The 15,922-nt window shown below is 42.8% G+C and overlaps 2 protein-coding genes across 2 annotated transcripts; one reads left to right on the top strand and one right to left on the bottom strand.

The window, feature by feature from the left end:
- Nucleotides 1-1,509: 1,509 nt before the first annotated feature.
- Nucleotides 1,510-4,640, bottom strand: LOC129595834 (uncharacterized). Its single transcript, XM_055492962.1, has 2 exons — nt 3,290-4,640; nt 1,510-3,120 (listed from the first exon to the last, which is right to left on the bottom strand). Exons 1-2 carry the CDS (start codon nt 4,472-4,474, stop codon nt 2,056-2,058), a joined length of 2,250 nt encoding a protein of 749 aa, XP_055348937.1. The 5' UTR covers nt 4,475-4,640; the 3' UTR covers nt 1,510-2,055.
- A 5,382-nt stretch (nt 4,641-10,022) lies between these two features.
- On the top strand, nt 10,023-15,909 carry LOC129595819 (sodium/glucose cotransporter 4-like). The gene is given in 19 exon segments (XM_055492933.1): nt 10,023-10,269; nt 10,657-10,731; nt 10,964-11,018; nt 11,148-11,197; nt 11,336-11,395; nt 11,470-11,574; nt 11,904-12,009; nt 12,150-12,197; nt 12,294-12,338; nt 12,341-12,515; nt 12,721-12,875; nt 13,165-13,272; nt 13,341-13,491; nt 13,662-13,701; nt 14,212-14,340; nt 14,418-14,636; nt 15,144-15,255; nt 15,356-15,525; nt 15,607-15,909. Coding segments are annotated over 19 exon segments (1,941 nt in total). The 5' UTR covers nt 10,023-10,167; the 3' UTR covers nt 15,643-15,909.
- Nucleotides 15,910-15,922: the final 13 nt, after the last annotated feature.

Here is a 15,922-nt window from a genome sequence, read left to right as displayed (position 1 = left end):
TATCAATATCGAGGACAGCTTATGTTCAGCGTTCCTGAAAAATGCAGAGAATTCGCATAGACTTCTGCCGGATGCTGAGATGCGACGCACTGGGGAGTAGTGGTGCAAGGTAGATCTCACTGAAAATGTAAGCACATATAACAGCAACGCGCTTCACGGATGTACATCTCCGTACTCCGCGTTTCCCTACGGCTGGCATTCAAATTTTCCATGAATTATCCATATTCATTCAAATGAAAGCGGAATGCTTTCAGGTGATTCGTCTTTCCCACGCTCTGGAAAGGTCACTGTCACGCCGAGCGGGTTACGAGCACAGCGGCTCGATGTCCTTGCTTCTTTTGGAATCAGTAATTTGGTTCGCCCTGGCTTCGGTACCACATGCTCGCTGCTCTTCCATGCGAAAGGCGTGACTGATGGTTACTGCTGCTGTCGGCGCTATAGGAATTCAGTTAACCGGCACTGCAGTTCAGTGGTCCTGCTGGTTCCAATCAATGAGAATGCGTGGATTGGTCGAAGATAAGCGTAACAAGCTGGCCGGCGTCCACCCTTCGCCTTCGTCCCTGCGCCGGTCACCGCACCAATTACACGTATGCACGGTGGCCGCAAGACCCGAAATAGTGTCGATTAATGGACGAAGTGTTCATATAAGGCCACCTTGGCCGCATCTATTTATGTCACAAGTAACTCGTGGCTTTTGTGCGCTGATCATATTCATCGCCACCGAATGCAAGTATTCCAGACAATGTCTGTTATCGAATTATGGTTTTAGGATTTGATAACGCTGGTGGCAGTTTTCAAAAGGTCACTGATCTACTTTACAAAAATGTTTTTTCATGTTAGCCTTCATGCCCCAATATGATCGTTTGGACTATTAGGATCTATAAACTGAGAGTGTCAATGTGTCAGTTTTCGCTTACCGTTTTCGAATCTTATTATTTACTGATCTTGCGAACACAGTCAAATTTCATAATACATACGGCAACCTGGCATGTCTGCCAGGACATCTCGGCCACCAGGCAATTGGGCCACCTAACAAAAACTAAGAAACCAAAAGTAAACTCAGAAAACGACAATTGTTTGCACCACCCGGCAAAGGTACGTCCCCAAACGGACATTATTGTGTTCCTCTGCCACATGACCAAAACGGTAACCCTTTTGCCAGATTGGAACATGAAAGACTTATAGCATAGGAATCTTGATTTTCAGGTCAGTCGATGGTCTTTTTACAAACAACCAACGGCGTTACCAAATCCGACTATTCAGGCCTCATTCAGCATCACACGCTATCGTGCATAGGTGCCTTTTGTGCCGGTGATCGCGCACAGCACTGCAAAAACTAAAGCGGACAGCAACTTAATCCACGAGGGCAGAATAAGTTATGATTTTTTAACCGTTTCCAAACACTTATTCACAATCTAACGTAGATGGGGACCGGGGGCAGCGAGTGCACTTTCGTAGTTATTATGGATACATAGATATGTTTAATAATATAGGCTTTCTGGTACAACTCACAACGACGGTACAGTAGCACGTACCGATGAACCGGCCCATCAACAAAAATGAACAGCCGTTTACAGAAAACGTGGTCCAGGTTTTTCTTTGATATGCTAACTTTATTAAGAAAAAAACTGACAAACCAGCAATGATCTTGCAAAATGGTAAAATATGGTTTGGTAAAGTATTACTAGTACTTGTAACAGCACGACGTGCACGTTAAATTGCCACCAGAAATGTACGAAAAGGTTACTACTGTAATTATTTTTATAATTAAACATAAGTATGGCAGCACCGAGGACAAGTCTCCGCCTCCACCTCGCTGTCAGTGATACGAACGACACTCCTGTCCGCCAGTTGAGCGCGCAAAGCGTAGTACGGGTTCCCTGCACCACCTGGAGACCGATCCGCCGACCATTCTAAGCTTTCAACTTCGCCCGATGATGGAGAGGAAGGTAAGGCACTGTGAACAGCGGCTGGCTGTCTGCTGTCCCTTACCGCTGTGGCAGCGGAAGCCGCTTGCGAAAAACCGGTACCGGGGGCTTCCGTATAGACGGTGCGCTACCGGAGACTATCGCGCCGCACAGGTATTGGTGGCGCACGATATACCTCATCATCGATATCGGGACAGTACACAGCACCGCGCTTTGCAGACGGTACATTCGCGTGGCTCGCCGTTTCCGTGGCGCTGGCGTGAAAGTAGCTAGACGCGACACATTCGGGCTTGTTTCCGGGGTGGGTTGTAGAAAGGCTGCCGTCAGACCTCGGCGGATTCTGAGCGATGGAGTCTCTCTCTTTATTCCGAATGGAATCTATAGCGAGGTTAGCCCTAACTTCGCTATTTGATACTCGTTTCTCTTCCGCGCTAATAGAATTATTGTTGGTTAAAGCTGTGGTCGGCGCGACTCTTGCTTTGGGAACCCAATCAATCGGGACAACAGTTCGATGGTCCTGTTGGTTCCATTCGGTATGGATGCGTGGATCGGTCGATGGTTTAGTTGTTGTGGGTGCGCGCGTCAAACTGGCCGTCCGCGGTTTGCCTGACGTAACCTGTGGCGACTCCGAACCCTCCTTAGGCAAAGGGCGGTTAACGCTGGAGGATCGTGGTACGCGGATATTCTCGGTCGTAGCGGATCCGGGGGCGGCTAACGTGGATGCTGAATTCGTAGTTTCCACCGATGGCGTTGCCACGGAATTACTAACATTGGGCAGGTTATCGCGACTGACCCTGGAACGAAGAGGAACTGCGTGGGTCGCCGTCGTATTGCAGGTAACGCGATTCCGACGTATCGTCAGAGTATGCGCATGCGACGTCTCAGCGGTGGTAGTCAATGGAGCTAGTGGGGTACAGTCCGCCGGCGATCCATGGGCGTTTTCAAGGCGGTCAGCCATCATCGCGGTGACTGATCGCGTCGTCGGACGGGAAACGGACGGCGGCGATATATCAGCAGATGCGGTCGTCGGTTGAGCGGAGCCATAACACTTATTCTCGATCTTCACGCGGCTGGCAATGGCTTCCTTCGGAAACGGGGCATCAGAGATGCTGGCTAACGCACTGGGCTGAACTTTGTCACGACGGTGATCGACCATTCCATGCAGCACCACAATGGCCATAACACTCCGTGCCTGCGAAATTACCACAGCTTATAACTGGAGTACCGGAGCTGCATAATTTCACTCCAATAATATAACTGTGGCACTTCATGGATCGTACTCCTAGACGTAGACTGTCTTTTCTTGTTACCTTGTTAGTTTTGTTAATTTCCTTGTCTTACTGTATTACTTTAAGCCGTACCTGTTGATTCGGTTTCTGTAGCGTCCACGTGACAATTTCCTGCACCAGGGGGATTTTCGACGTCCCGCCCAGCATCACCAGCTCGTAGTTCCTTGCTCTGCCCTGAAAAAACTCCTCCACTTCCTTAACCAACGTCTTCAGCGTCGTATAGCAGTAACTTCCGATTAAATCCCGGAAAACTTCGCTGGTCAGATCCACGACTAAATCACACCCTTTATAGAACTGATTAACTTTTAGCGTAACTGCTCGCGTTGTCGATAGCTGAGTTTTCACCGCCTCGCAATTTAAGCGCAACCTGTGCAGATCATCCACCGCAAAGTTTACGACACCGTTTAATCGGTACAACTCGGCAAACCGCTTTAAACAGAAACGCATCAGAATTAGATCGATGATGTTGCCGCCAAAATGCTCCGTCCTCGTGGCTTCCAATGTTGACCTTTGGTAATTCGTGGAATAAATGCAGACAGTAGAAAAATTGGCGCCCATCCGCAGAATCACAATGTAACCGCGATCCCCAAGGTGAGGGAACTGTCGCAGCAAACCGTTAATCTGCGCCGTGTCTCGATCAACCAATTTGTACTGGCTGAAACCGCTGCGCAGCATTGCCTGATTCAGCGCGTTGGATATAAATTCCATCTGTTGCACGGCGATACAACATGCAGTAATATTGTACTGCTCGTCAATCTGTTCCTGGCAGGTTTCTCGCAATCCTCGCAAAAACAGCCGATTCAGCTCGATGGCGTCAGTCCACGCGCCGCTCTCGTCCAGATCCATTTGACAGGAATGTTCGGCGGTGTCGTAGTACCCTCTACCTTCTGCGCCGATCTTCATGGAGCACCCGCCGCGGGTATCCGCGCGTAATGAAAACGGCATGGCAAAATCCAGCCATTCATTATCGTCGTTAAGGTCGGTAGAGTTCAAGGTGGCGGTTACGTTATCGCGGAGAAACAGTGCCGGGGAAAAGACAATGTTCCGTGTCGTGGCATTGGAGAGCTCTTTGGCATTGTGCCCCACAAAGATTTCATCCTGGTCCGGGGAGAAGAAAAGGTAGGTGGGAAGGGCATTCTGCCCGTTGAAAGTTAACGGTTGCAGTTCACCACTGGGAAACTGAACAGCCGCTTTAATGTACGCGCTGCCATAATCCAGACATAGTAAAACGGAAACTGGTTTTCGAATTGGTGGCATCCTTGTACCAGGCTATAGTTTTGCGACTGAGAAAATCAGAGCCACCGAATGATTGAAATGTTCAATGGTAGACAAACAGCGTAGTGTGCTTAAAAGAGCATTGGACGGAATTGTGCAGCCACGGAGAAATGAATAGCAAAACCTGCTAAGCAGGCAACTAAGTTGGTGGTGCAGTACGAGATTCTCATTATTTACGAGTAATAATATGACGTACGTGCGCACTGTAACTTCAAAAATATTCTTTATCTGATAAACCGGTAAAATTTGAACAGAGAACGAGTACAGCCACAGCTGCTGCTGAATGGCTTAACGTCAGTCTGAATCATTTTGAGCAGCCGAAGTCGCGATGATGGTTATCACCGACATTCCTGAGTTATTACATTATACGTGTTCGCGCAATGGTCACGGACCATGTTACGATGCGCAGGGAGGTACTACAAACTACTGCATTAATTATACTGTAGACACTATAGATAGGATCGCTGTAATACTGACAACTTTAAGTACGCCTAGGTGCTTTTGCTTCTGTATAGTGTAGAAGTTAAGTCAGTACAGTTGAACCATACAAGAATATAGAACAAGAGGCGAAACCATTTTTTCAGTACAACTAACAGTTACACTTTTATATAACTATTAGTTACACTGAAAAATGGATTCGGCTTCTGTTCTGCCCGTTTTTTTAACAAAGCATTCGTCACTGCAATGTGCATACTTTACTTGCTCGTCAAGGTTTACGATAGCTTTTCCAAACTGGCGGTCGAAAGTCCACGCACCCATTCGCAACCTTTCCGACGCTAACAAGTTGACAACCATAAAACTTTCTTTATTCGTTGGACTGGCAAAATACATATAAAACATTTTTACACAGTTACCGTGACTCCGTGAGTTATTTTACTCACATTAGCGATCGGGTACTGTTTTAGGTTCGTGCTTTTACTCCTGGTCAAGTATCGAGCTAAAGGAACGCACACATTTCACAGTTCATACACCGAAATTAAAAGTAATAACGATCGTTCTGTAAAACAATGTTCCGCTCTGCATATGTGCACGACTACAAGCGGTTCCACATTTCGCTTTCTTTACGTTGTGCATTTTTCCGTGCCAGCATGGAACACTCAATAGTTTTGGAATTTGGTTTCTACAATACGGCACTTCTTGTGCGAAGATATCTACATGAGTACGCAAAAACGCCTGAAAACATCATTTGTGGCCAGAGGTCACTCTCTGGTGCATGGAAGGCTACTTCTGACCAGCGGTCATCTTTAGCGTCGTATTTTTCCATCGTCTTCGATATTTTGCCTCCCCGGCCTCGACCGCCAAAAATGTATATTTGGTCACCCATTACGAATGCGCTGTGACATCCCCGTGCTCGCAGTAGTGAACCTATTTGTGTCCACTGGCGTGTTTCAAAATTAAAACGATAGCATGTTTTCAAGACAAGATAACCGATAGGTCCGATGCCAGCAGCAATTCCGCCCAACAGGTAGAGCTCTCCGTGCAGAGCTATTAGCTCACACCCCACACGATTGCTACGCAGCCCCTGGGAGCGCATCCATTCGCCTGTTATCGTATCGAAACAATGTAGCTTTAGGGAACGGCTCGCTGGCCAACCTGATGACGTTGTGAGATAGATTATTCGATGGTCCAACGCGGTTCCACACACTATGTCAGCTATCCTGTTCGTTTCAAAAAGTCAGAGTTACACTAATGCATGCAGCTACGAAAAAAAGTGGTTGAAACTACTATTACGCGCATCTCACCGTTCTTTATTTTTAGGTCCAGATAAGGACTCCACGTTTCCGCCAAAAGTGTTGATTCTCTTGAATTCCACAGGTTTTGCTCGATGGTCCCAGAAATAAATCATATTGGAAATCGTTAGCGGGCGATAAAACAGAATGGACGAATCGGAAATTTACAGAGGGCGTGAGGTCTGCCTTGCAATATTCCACAAAAATGTATTAACAGTGCTGCCATCCATGTGAGAATCGGTAGTCTGGCAAATTACTCCATGATTCCTTAAGGCAATAAAAGGATACAAGAATTTACCGTGGATATCATCAGGCAGCAGACGTTTGCTTAGTGTAGTTGTCGCTGCATCAAAGAGTTGAACGGACACCAAATTTCTGTGCACCAGTGGTACGTAACAACGCATGTGCAAAGACCGATCGGGATCCGCCACCATATGAACAAAGAGGACTTTTTTCCCTGAAGTTATGTCTACACTTAACGTTTGTTCCAGTCGCCCACCGTGGTATCTCGCTGCGGATAAGTATAAGAGTAATTCACTGGCGGATATTCTTTCCTCGGTATTTACGCACAAGCAGTACTGAATGCATGATGCAAGATCTAACGGCAGCGAACTGTCTAGAAATGGCAGACCTCCGTCGATCGCCATTGTTAAGAAGCGTGTGTTTGGCATATTATGAATGTCGCACTTGCCCATTCTCTTGGATCCATACATTCTGCAGATCCATAACAAAGTTAGCTAGTTCCAGCATAATACAGCCAAGACTCCAGATATCTGTCTTTCTTCCTGGGGTGCTATTTGACACCCCAGCAAATTTTTTTACCATTTCTGGTGACATGTATTGTGTAGTGCCTCGCAGATGTGTTACATCCATCGAACAGGTAACACTGCGTTGCATTTCCACTAGATCATCCAAATCACCAATTTGTAGTTTATGCTTGTTGTTCTCAGTTTTCTTTAGAAGCACATTTTCCGGCTTGAGGTCACCGTGAATTATGTTATTCTGATGTAAGTAGTCGAGTCCGTTGGCGATTTCTATCATGTAGTGGAGGGCCAATCTGTACTCAAGCGCTTCTCCTCTCTCTTTCCTTTTTTTTATCGAAGATGCCATATCTCCATCTAAACTGATCAAAAGTTATTTCCAGAAAGAGGTTCACTATTTTTACACTAAGTAATAGTTTATTGCAAATTTATTCGCACCTCGATAATAATCCATCATAAGCTCGACGTACTCCCCTCCTGGGGCGTTAGCAAAGGTCACTTTGTGGTATGTTACCAAGTTTTCATGCCGCAAATTCAGAAGCGTTCTCAGTCTAGCTCGGCGTTTGATCCATTCGGTAGAACTAATTTGGCCAACCAAACCTGTTTTTCTTTGTAAATGGACCACTTTCACTGCAACGATCCGTTCACCAGCAAAATCACCGGGATTTATGACCTTGGCTTTGTAGACCAGCCCGTATGTTCCTCTTCCAATGCAGTCGGTGCTTTCGTACCGATACTGACAGTTACTACCGAAAGACTCGGTTTCCATGACAAATTTTCCGCAATATGCCACCGTAAAAGAACGGAGTGCTTAGTGGACAAAAGACCTCGGTGTTGTGCAATGGCTTCATCCGATGGATTGTTTGGAGAGGCTCAATACGTTCTGCAATTACAGTATAGCGTACCGTAACAGCATGCAGTCCAGTAATGTTGCCCTTAAATGCTTTCTGAACAGAACTTCGAAATCTATGGTACGGTATTAGTAATAATGTTTGGAACCTAATGTTTATCACAAATTCACCGATTTTGTGCGTAGGTGTACCTGCAGTGATGGCATGCTTCGTTCTTTCCCCGGAACAGATTAGATAAGCTACCGATTGCAGTTACCAAGAAACCCACCACAGCACCAATGGTGACTTACCACCCATTATCGCACTGGATAACATTCCGCTGTTATATTTCGTACAGATAGAAGCGCGTGATAACTGACAACCTTTAATAATCGAAGTCAATGCCAAAAAATTGGAGGAATCTATTATCCGACTAAAAAAAGTTATTAATGGAGCGCTCTTCAAAGTTCAAACAAATACAACCGATGGTCAATTGATGGTATTTCAAATATGATCGATGGTATAACTTGTATTTTCTTATGATTTTACTGTCTTCAGGGTGCTAAGCACACTTTGTTGATGCCTCAACTAATAAAAAACTTCAGTATGCGCGTAATGCAAACATTTTTTGATAGGTTAAAATATAACTTTTTTATGGCCTGTTGCCCCATAAAAAACTTATGTTTCTAGTTCTGCGGTTTGCACGTCACGCTGTAATCTTGAATCCATTCGATCGTTTGTTCATTCAGTTGCATGATCCGATAAATAAGTGCGCTGTACTTTCTTTCCAGAACGGCTCAAAAGGTTTATCGATCGCAGACAGGGAACGCCCGGACGTCATTATCTTGATCCTCTGGGAGACTGGGACCATGGTTAGCCACTGCCATTACCGGTGGTGGTGCGTGCGTTGATACGGACTGCCAGATGTCGCGGCCGATGCGGTACACAAGGCTCTTTACGTTCCATCCCATTTGGGACGTATTTCTAACGCTGCCGGTGCGGGATTATACCTCGGGGTCTCCCAGGCATGCTGTAAACGATTCGCGTTCCAGAGGATTTGGCAGCAGCTCCGGGCAATTTGCTGGTTCAATTGACGCGTACGTTGCGACCACGCCCAGCTAACCATGGCCAAAAGACCTCTTTTTCCGACAGAGACCGTCAAAATCAGAGGGAATGGGCTATCGATTATTGGCATTTGTTTTCTTTATCGGCATTTGTTTTCTCTGTGTTCACCTTCATTATAATCTACTATGTACCGCGACCGTTATATAAAAGACATACTTACGTAAAAACTATATCTGATTTGCGCGTCAAAAAATCGCGACGTTTGTGGGTTTGGTCATTCCGTTACTGTGCTTCGTACTTGTACGGATTCATCCTATTTGTTTGTTACACAAACTTCAGAATTAGGTATTTATGCAGAAAACGAATTACATTGGGATACACAGCAGTCCAAATCTCTGATCTTTCCTGGAAACTTTTCCTGGTGCATAGTGTACTTTGACTGATACTCGTACAATATTTGAATCCAGCATGACTTTAATGTCAAGGTACATACAAAATTGGGGTCAAATCGGTAGTAAGCTTCCTAAGCACACCAAGGTCCTTTCCATCAAATTTACGGTTGGTGATATTAGCAAACGACGAACGTAAGCATCGCGGCTTTCTTGTTGATTTCGGGAACGAAACGTACAGTCTCGTGTACGAGAAAATTGTACGCCGTGTTAGCTACATACCTAATTACGTATTGGAAATTAGAATACTCTATGGTATACCTACATAACTACAGTGAACTACTTCTAGAGAAGGCGAACATGTACATACAATACAAAGCCCGTATGCACACAGTACATACACAGAATCTTCATGTCTTTTAACACTGGGGCACGTCCAGGGAACATGTTAACCATAAAACCGGCGAGGTTTATCGGCTGATTATCACCAGCGGAATTAATGATCAAAACAATTTTATGGTCAACAACAACTATCCCGGTTTTATGATCCCGACCCGGCCGTGAACTTTTCTGCGCGTTATATCGTAAACCCTAATATTAAGTACTTAATCCTTAGCTGGTTTGCAGTCATATCGCATGGCAGTTCATGGGGAAACGAGAAATCCATACCCATTCTTTTCAGAAAGTACTATTTATTTAATCCAATTTACAACGGGTGCGTCAAGGCATTTTATACTCGAAACTCCGGTATTTTTTTGTGTCTTGCAAAAGTTTGTAGTGACCTGGGTACCAAAGAGTTACTTCATTTTATTCAGCTTTATATCAAGCTTTTGATATTTCTTTCAAGCTCTCGGTTCTGCTTTTCCCGTCTGTGCACACAGAATAACTCAGCTACGAAAAATGATCTCTACGTATCAGAACACTCAGGATTCACCGTTACACTGGGGGGATGGCGTTGTTATTACCTGCTATTTTGTGTTGGTTTTGGCTGTCGGGATTTGGGTAAGTATTTATTACCAGGTTACCAGTTTAAACAGCCAACAGGTTGGCGTCTGTTTGGAATCTGCATTGTGCAATACTGCTATAGATCATCCCTAAGGTACTTGTAGTATGGCGTAACTTTATAATTAATTGGTACCAGTTAACAAACTGCAGCTAGTGCTCCTGCACTTTGTAGATGTTACGAATGTTATCGTGCTAATCGTGCGCTTTTTACGAGGTCGGCGCAAAGTGTTTTGACCTGGACAACTTACTCGTATCATCATATTAAGTTTCTTAAGATTTAGACTACTGAAAATTGAACCATAGTATCTGTACAGGAAGCAATTACAAGTTTATCAAAATGACTAAAATAATACGAAATTCTGTTGATGGGCAAACTTTTTGTAGTCCTCTCGACGAACCGTCCGATCTGGATCTGTATCAGACTATTTTTTGGCTGGAAGGAGCATGAACTTTATACTGGTACCAACAATAATTTGCTGTATCAGTTAATTAAAAGCAAATTTGCATATTTTCGGTTTGAGAAAAGTGACATCGATCCTTTAGTATCCTCGTTTATAAAGAGATGTTAGTACTGTATTTGTACAACTACTGTATATGATAATGAACAAATGAATGCAGTTGGTTTACTAACAAAATAATGATAGGGTGATATGGTTTCATGCTGTGATTTTCATTCCGTTGCAAAATGCAGGTGGGAACTTCACTTTTTGCTTCCAACATCGGATCTGGTCACTTCATAGGGCTTGGTATACTGTATTACCCGTACAATTTCCGTGCCAAATTAGAATTTCAGGAAATAATAATATTATGTTGATCATGAAGTAAATGAAGATGGTGCTGAATAAAATCGATGTTTAAATTGAGGGAATTTTCAGCTGGGAGCGGCGCTGCCACAGGGATCGGGATAGCGGCCTATGAGCTTAATGTAGGAATCATCATACTCTGTCTTTCCAGCCTCTAACTTTTAAAACCCGCAGCGGCCTGTTTAATTCTTTTGAGCCGTAGCTCTATGACGGCGCACATTTGACCTTTATAGATTGGCTAGATATTGTCTGAATTGCAGACTGTTTTTATAACATTGATCTTGGGATGGATTTTTGTGCCGGTTTACATCGCTGCCGGAGTAAGTGCTTCTCATCCGCTGTATTCGCTTAATAATTCTGTGTCATTACGAGGAAAAACTTATCTTATTTACAGATTTACACTATGCCAGAGTATCTACAAAGGCGTTACGGGGGTCGACGGATTCAGATATTCTTAGCGGTGCAAACGCTATTTCTCTATGTATTTACAAAGATTTCGGTAAGTGTCGGTACAGTAGATAACTGATTCATTTTTTTAATTAGCAGTTACTGCGATTACTGAGTCAGTGGTTATAATTAACTAGCTTAACATTTACTCATTTTAGTACCTCTATCTGTTACTCGTTAGTCGCTATTACCTCTGTCAGTTACGCGTCTACGCATAAACTGTGAAATATTGAGGCTAATATTGTCATAATTACCTGTACTTCTATGGCTCGAAAGTTGCAAATTTACAGTTAAGCACGGGAAGATAAGAATTACTAAATTTTACTCATGTAAAAAGAAATGAGAGCTCGCTTACTAATCAGACTTACCGAACCTTTCCAGGCTGATTTATTTGCGGGAGCAATTTTTATTGAGCAGTCGTTGCAGTGGAATTTATATTTGAGTACAGCCATTTTGCTGTTTATTGCGGCAGTTTTTACGATTTACGGTACGTGAAATTTCTTATAACAGAATATTTTCTCCATGTCTTGCACAGTGTGCAGCAGTATACATGCATCCGTACAGGAACACGTCCGACCTCCGAACTAACTGATATCGAAGGTAGTAAAATTATTCTGCTCGTTTCAGGTGGTTTAGGCGCCGTTATATGGACCGATTTCGTGCAATGTGTGATTAGTAAGAGATAGAAAGCTTTTAATGTAATTACTTAAAACATCACGTGTATTTTAGCGTAAACTAGATGTATCTGTAGTCGTTACTTTTGGCATATAGTGTTGGCGGGAGCTTTGGCCCTTTTAATCGTTGTAATGGTGAAAGTTGGGGCTACCAGTCGCTAATCACGAAATTCCCTCTCGCCAAGCCGGCAGAAATCTGGCCTAACCGAACTGAATGCGCTCAGGTTCCTGAGAACTTCCTGCACTTACTACGCGATCCGCAGGATGCTGAAGTGCCGTGGCCGGGAATAGTGTTCGGACTCTCTATATCATCCATTTGGTAACTAAATTAAATCTTATTAGATTAGGTCACTGACAGCTAGCGATATGCGAAAACATTACGCATTGCGAACTTTTATTACTTTAATTTTGCTTTCAGTAATTAAATTTTGTGACATAACTTATTTTGCTCAGCACTCCGACAGACTTAAGGACATGTAAGCATGTACAATACTGTGAACATCTTAATTTTACTGTCATAATAGGTTCTGGTGTTCCGATCAAGTCATTGTCCAGCGTGTTTTGGCCAGCAAAAATGTTTCCCACGCCAAAGCTTCTTGTGTAATTGGCGGTTATCTGAAGCTGCTGCCGATGTTTTTCATGGTATTTCCAGGAATGGCGGCACGAGTATTATTTCCAGGTCATAGAAAACCACTTGTTTATTTTATCGCCACTAAAAGGAAAGCGGTCGTAGTAGCACATGTGCAGCATTAATGTTCTAATTTTGCATTTAGATTTCTTCTGTATAAGCCGTATAATTATAATACGGCATAAACCAAAATTAGAGCATGAATCGTTGTACACAGTTACATAGTGGTATCTGTACGCAGCATAGTTATAGGTACGGTATACTTCTGCAGTATGATCACCACAACTACATGGGAACTACAGATATTGCCCATTCAGTTAATCATGTCCTTCTAATGCAGACGACGTAGCTTGCGTAAATCCCGACATCTGTGAACGCGTGTGTGGATCCAAGTTAGGATGCACCAACATTGCTTATCCTAAGATCGTACTGGAACTGATGCCGCACGGTATTTTGCGCCGGGCATTTCTTCTTCCAACTCCATGTACAATACAGAAATTACTTTTTTAAATGCAGGTTTAAGAGGATTAATGCTGGCGGTTATGATGGCAGCATTGATGAGCTCTTTAACCTCCATTTTTAACAGCAGCTCCGCTATATTCACCATCGATATATGGAAGAGTTTTCGCAAGACCGCCTCGGAAACCGAGTTAGTTATCGTTGGAAGGCAAGCATCAACACTAAATACACATTTAATAACGAAATAATAAGAAAAATGTTAAGCAGACTTTGTGGAGTCTTCTGCGTAGCCAGTTAACAAATACACTTAAATGGGTGAAATTACTGAATACAAACGCGAGCAGACTTATTACTCGTAATCATAGCTTGTGCTTGCAGGATTATAACCGGGGTCATGATTGTGGTGTCATTTCTGTGGGTATGGTCATTCTGCAAATATTTGAATTCGTTGTCATATTAAGTTTAATTCGAATGGTGTTTAGTCTTGAATTTGTTGTGACATTAAGAGTCATGACTTACTGTTGCATTAATATTATTTTCAAATTTCCTCATTTTATCATGTTCCACGTACATATCTTTTCATAATTGGTCATTCACTAATTCTAAGTACGAGTAAATCCTAATTTTTAAGCACAACGATGTTTTCAGAAATAATGGCTTCATTAGTAAAATACTTTGCTCGCAAAATTTTGCTCATACACTATACAGATCATCAGTAGGTTTTCATAAAGAAACAAACAAGATTACTTAACTCGAACTACATACAGAGTACGCAGAAGCGCGCACGCGATCGGCGGCTACTCAAAGAGCGCGCTATAGATGGGCCTGACCAGTTTACGAAAACGTAAAGATCTCGAAGTACAGCAAAGTGACCGGAATATATTAAAACTTGACTTTGAAGTACTCATACAATGGTTTTCTTTGACAGGTGCCGGTTATAAAAGCTACGCAGAAATCTCAGCTCATCCATTACAGTCAGTCCATCACTTCCTACTTGGCACCTCCAATTGCATCCGTATACTTCCTGGGAGTCTTTACTACAAGAATTAACGAGAAAGTAATTCTATCTGTATCTGTACTTTATCGTATCTGAAACACGATAAAAAGAAACCTTATGTCAACATTTTGTAACAGGGAGCGTTCTGGGGATTGATAGTTGGACTCATAATAGGAATTGTGCGTTTTATTCTGGAGTTTTTCGTATATCCGAGTGTGCCATGTGGGGAAATCGACCGTCGTCCAAGCATAATAAGAAATATCCATTACCTGCATTTTGGAATAATACTTTTTCTGTTGTGCGTTTTCGTCATTGTTTCGATCAGCCTTCTCACCGAATCGCAGGACCCACGACCAGTACGTATGTTCAGTATTGGACTGTGCACTTGATATACATTGAAGTACTTCTATACTATCTATAATTATGTACGAAAATTACAAAATGCACTAACGCATCGTATTTAATACGATGCGTTAGTGCATCCCATAATTATGACATACTGCGCGCTTAAACAACTGAATTAGCTGTGTAAAGCTGTATTATAGAGTCATACATCCTACATATACATAGCCGATACAAATACATAATTAATATAAATTATGTATTTGTACACAAATACCAATACATAATTTATAAATTTAATTTAACTTAATTTATAATCCGTTTGTTTACAAAAACAGCGTTCGAGTAAATGATTTACCGTTTTTTTCTTATTCGATGCTTTATATTATCATTGTGCGTCACAAACCCTGTGCGCGTTACTTCGTACCTACTCGTATTGTACATATACTGCACTATTTTATTTCCAGTTTCCGAAAATCCGCAAATGTACTGTAATTTCACTGATCTCTTAATATTTTCAGCTTGCTCGCGTGACGTTTTTAACCCGGCATAATCCCATGGACAGAGGTTATGAGACTGACAATTCGGATACCAATATTGGTAAAATCGACATGGATATGGTGGAGACAGAAGGTACAACATTTCGGCTTTCCAGATGCAGTACTATGAGAGTGTACTCTGTATAATCATGAGAAGTTGACAGCGTTAACATAAACTTGTATGAATACGGTAGAAGAACCAAAAACCTGGATCCAAAAATGCGGTGTCATCTGTTGCATCACGGAGCATATTTCAACGCCACTTTCCACAGCGGAAATACAGCAACATGAGCAACGAATTACGGAATTAAACGAGAATATTGTTATGAAGCGCGCTTCAACGGTTGCGGCATTCTTTCTTATGGCAAGTTAATTAATGAAGTAAACTACTACAATTATGGTGAAAATACTGCAATTATTTCCGTGATATTTTGCCTTATTCTAGGTTTTTGGGATTTTTTGCTTTGGATACTATGCTTAATATGCTTTTGGAAAAACAGCCACCGGGAATGCCGGATCTTTGTTCGCCGAATTTTTGACCTGAGCTGTGTATCTTTCGATAATTTCTACAAAACATACTCTTATTTTATGATCAGTGAACTACTTTTGCACATCGTTTTCACCGGGAAAGCATCGATGCACTGCCTTCAAAATGTTTTGATACTGATATCACTGGTCGATATTACTGTAAGCAAACGCTACTAAAATTGCGGTAAACCTACCAAATGGTCAGTGAAGTTACGATAAATCCGAGATTTGTA

This window comes from Paramacrobiotus metropolitanus, unplaced genomic scaffold (genome assembly GCF_019649055.1).
Source record: "Paramacrobiotus metropolitanus isolate TYO unplaced genomic scaffold, Prichtersi_v1.0 Parri_scaffold0000083, whole genome shotgun sequence".
Lineage (NCBI taxonomy): Eukaryota > Metazoa > Tardigrada > Eutardigrada > Parachela > Macrobiotidae > Paramacrobiotus > Paramacrobiotus metropolitanus.
The sequence above is the reverse complement of the archived record's forward strand: the minus strand, read 5'-3'. Positions and strand labels throughout refer to the sequence as shown.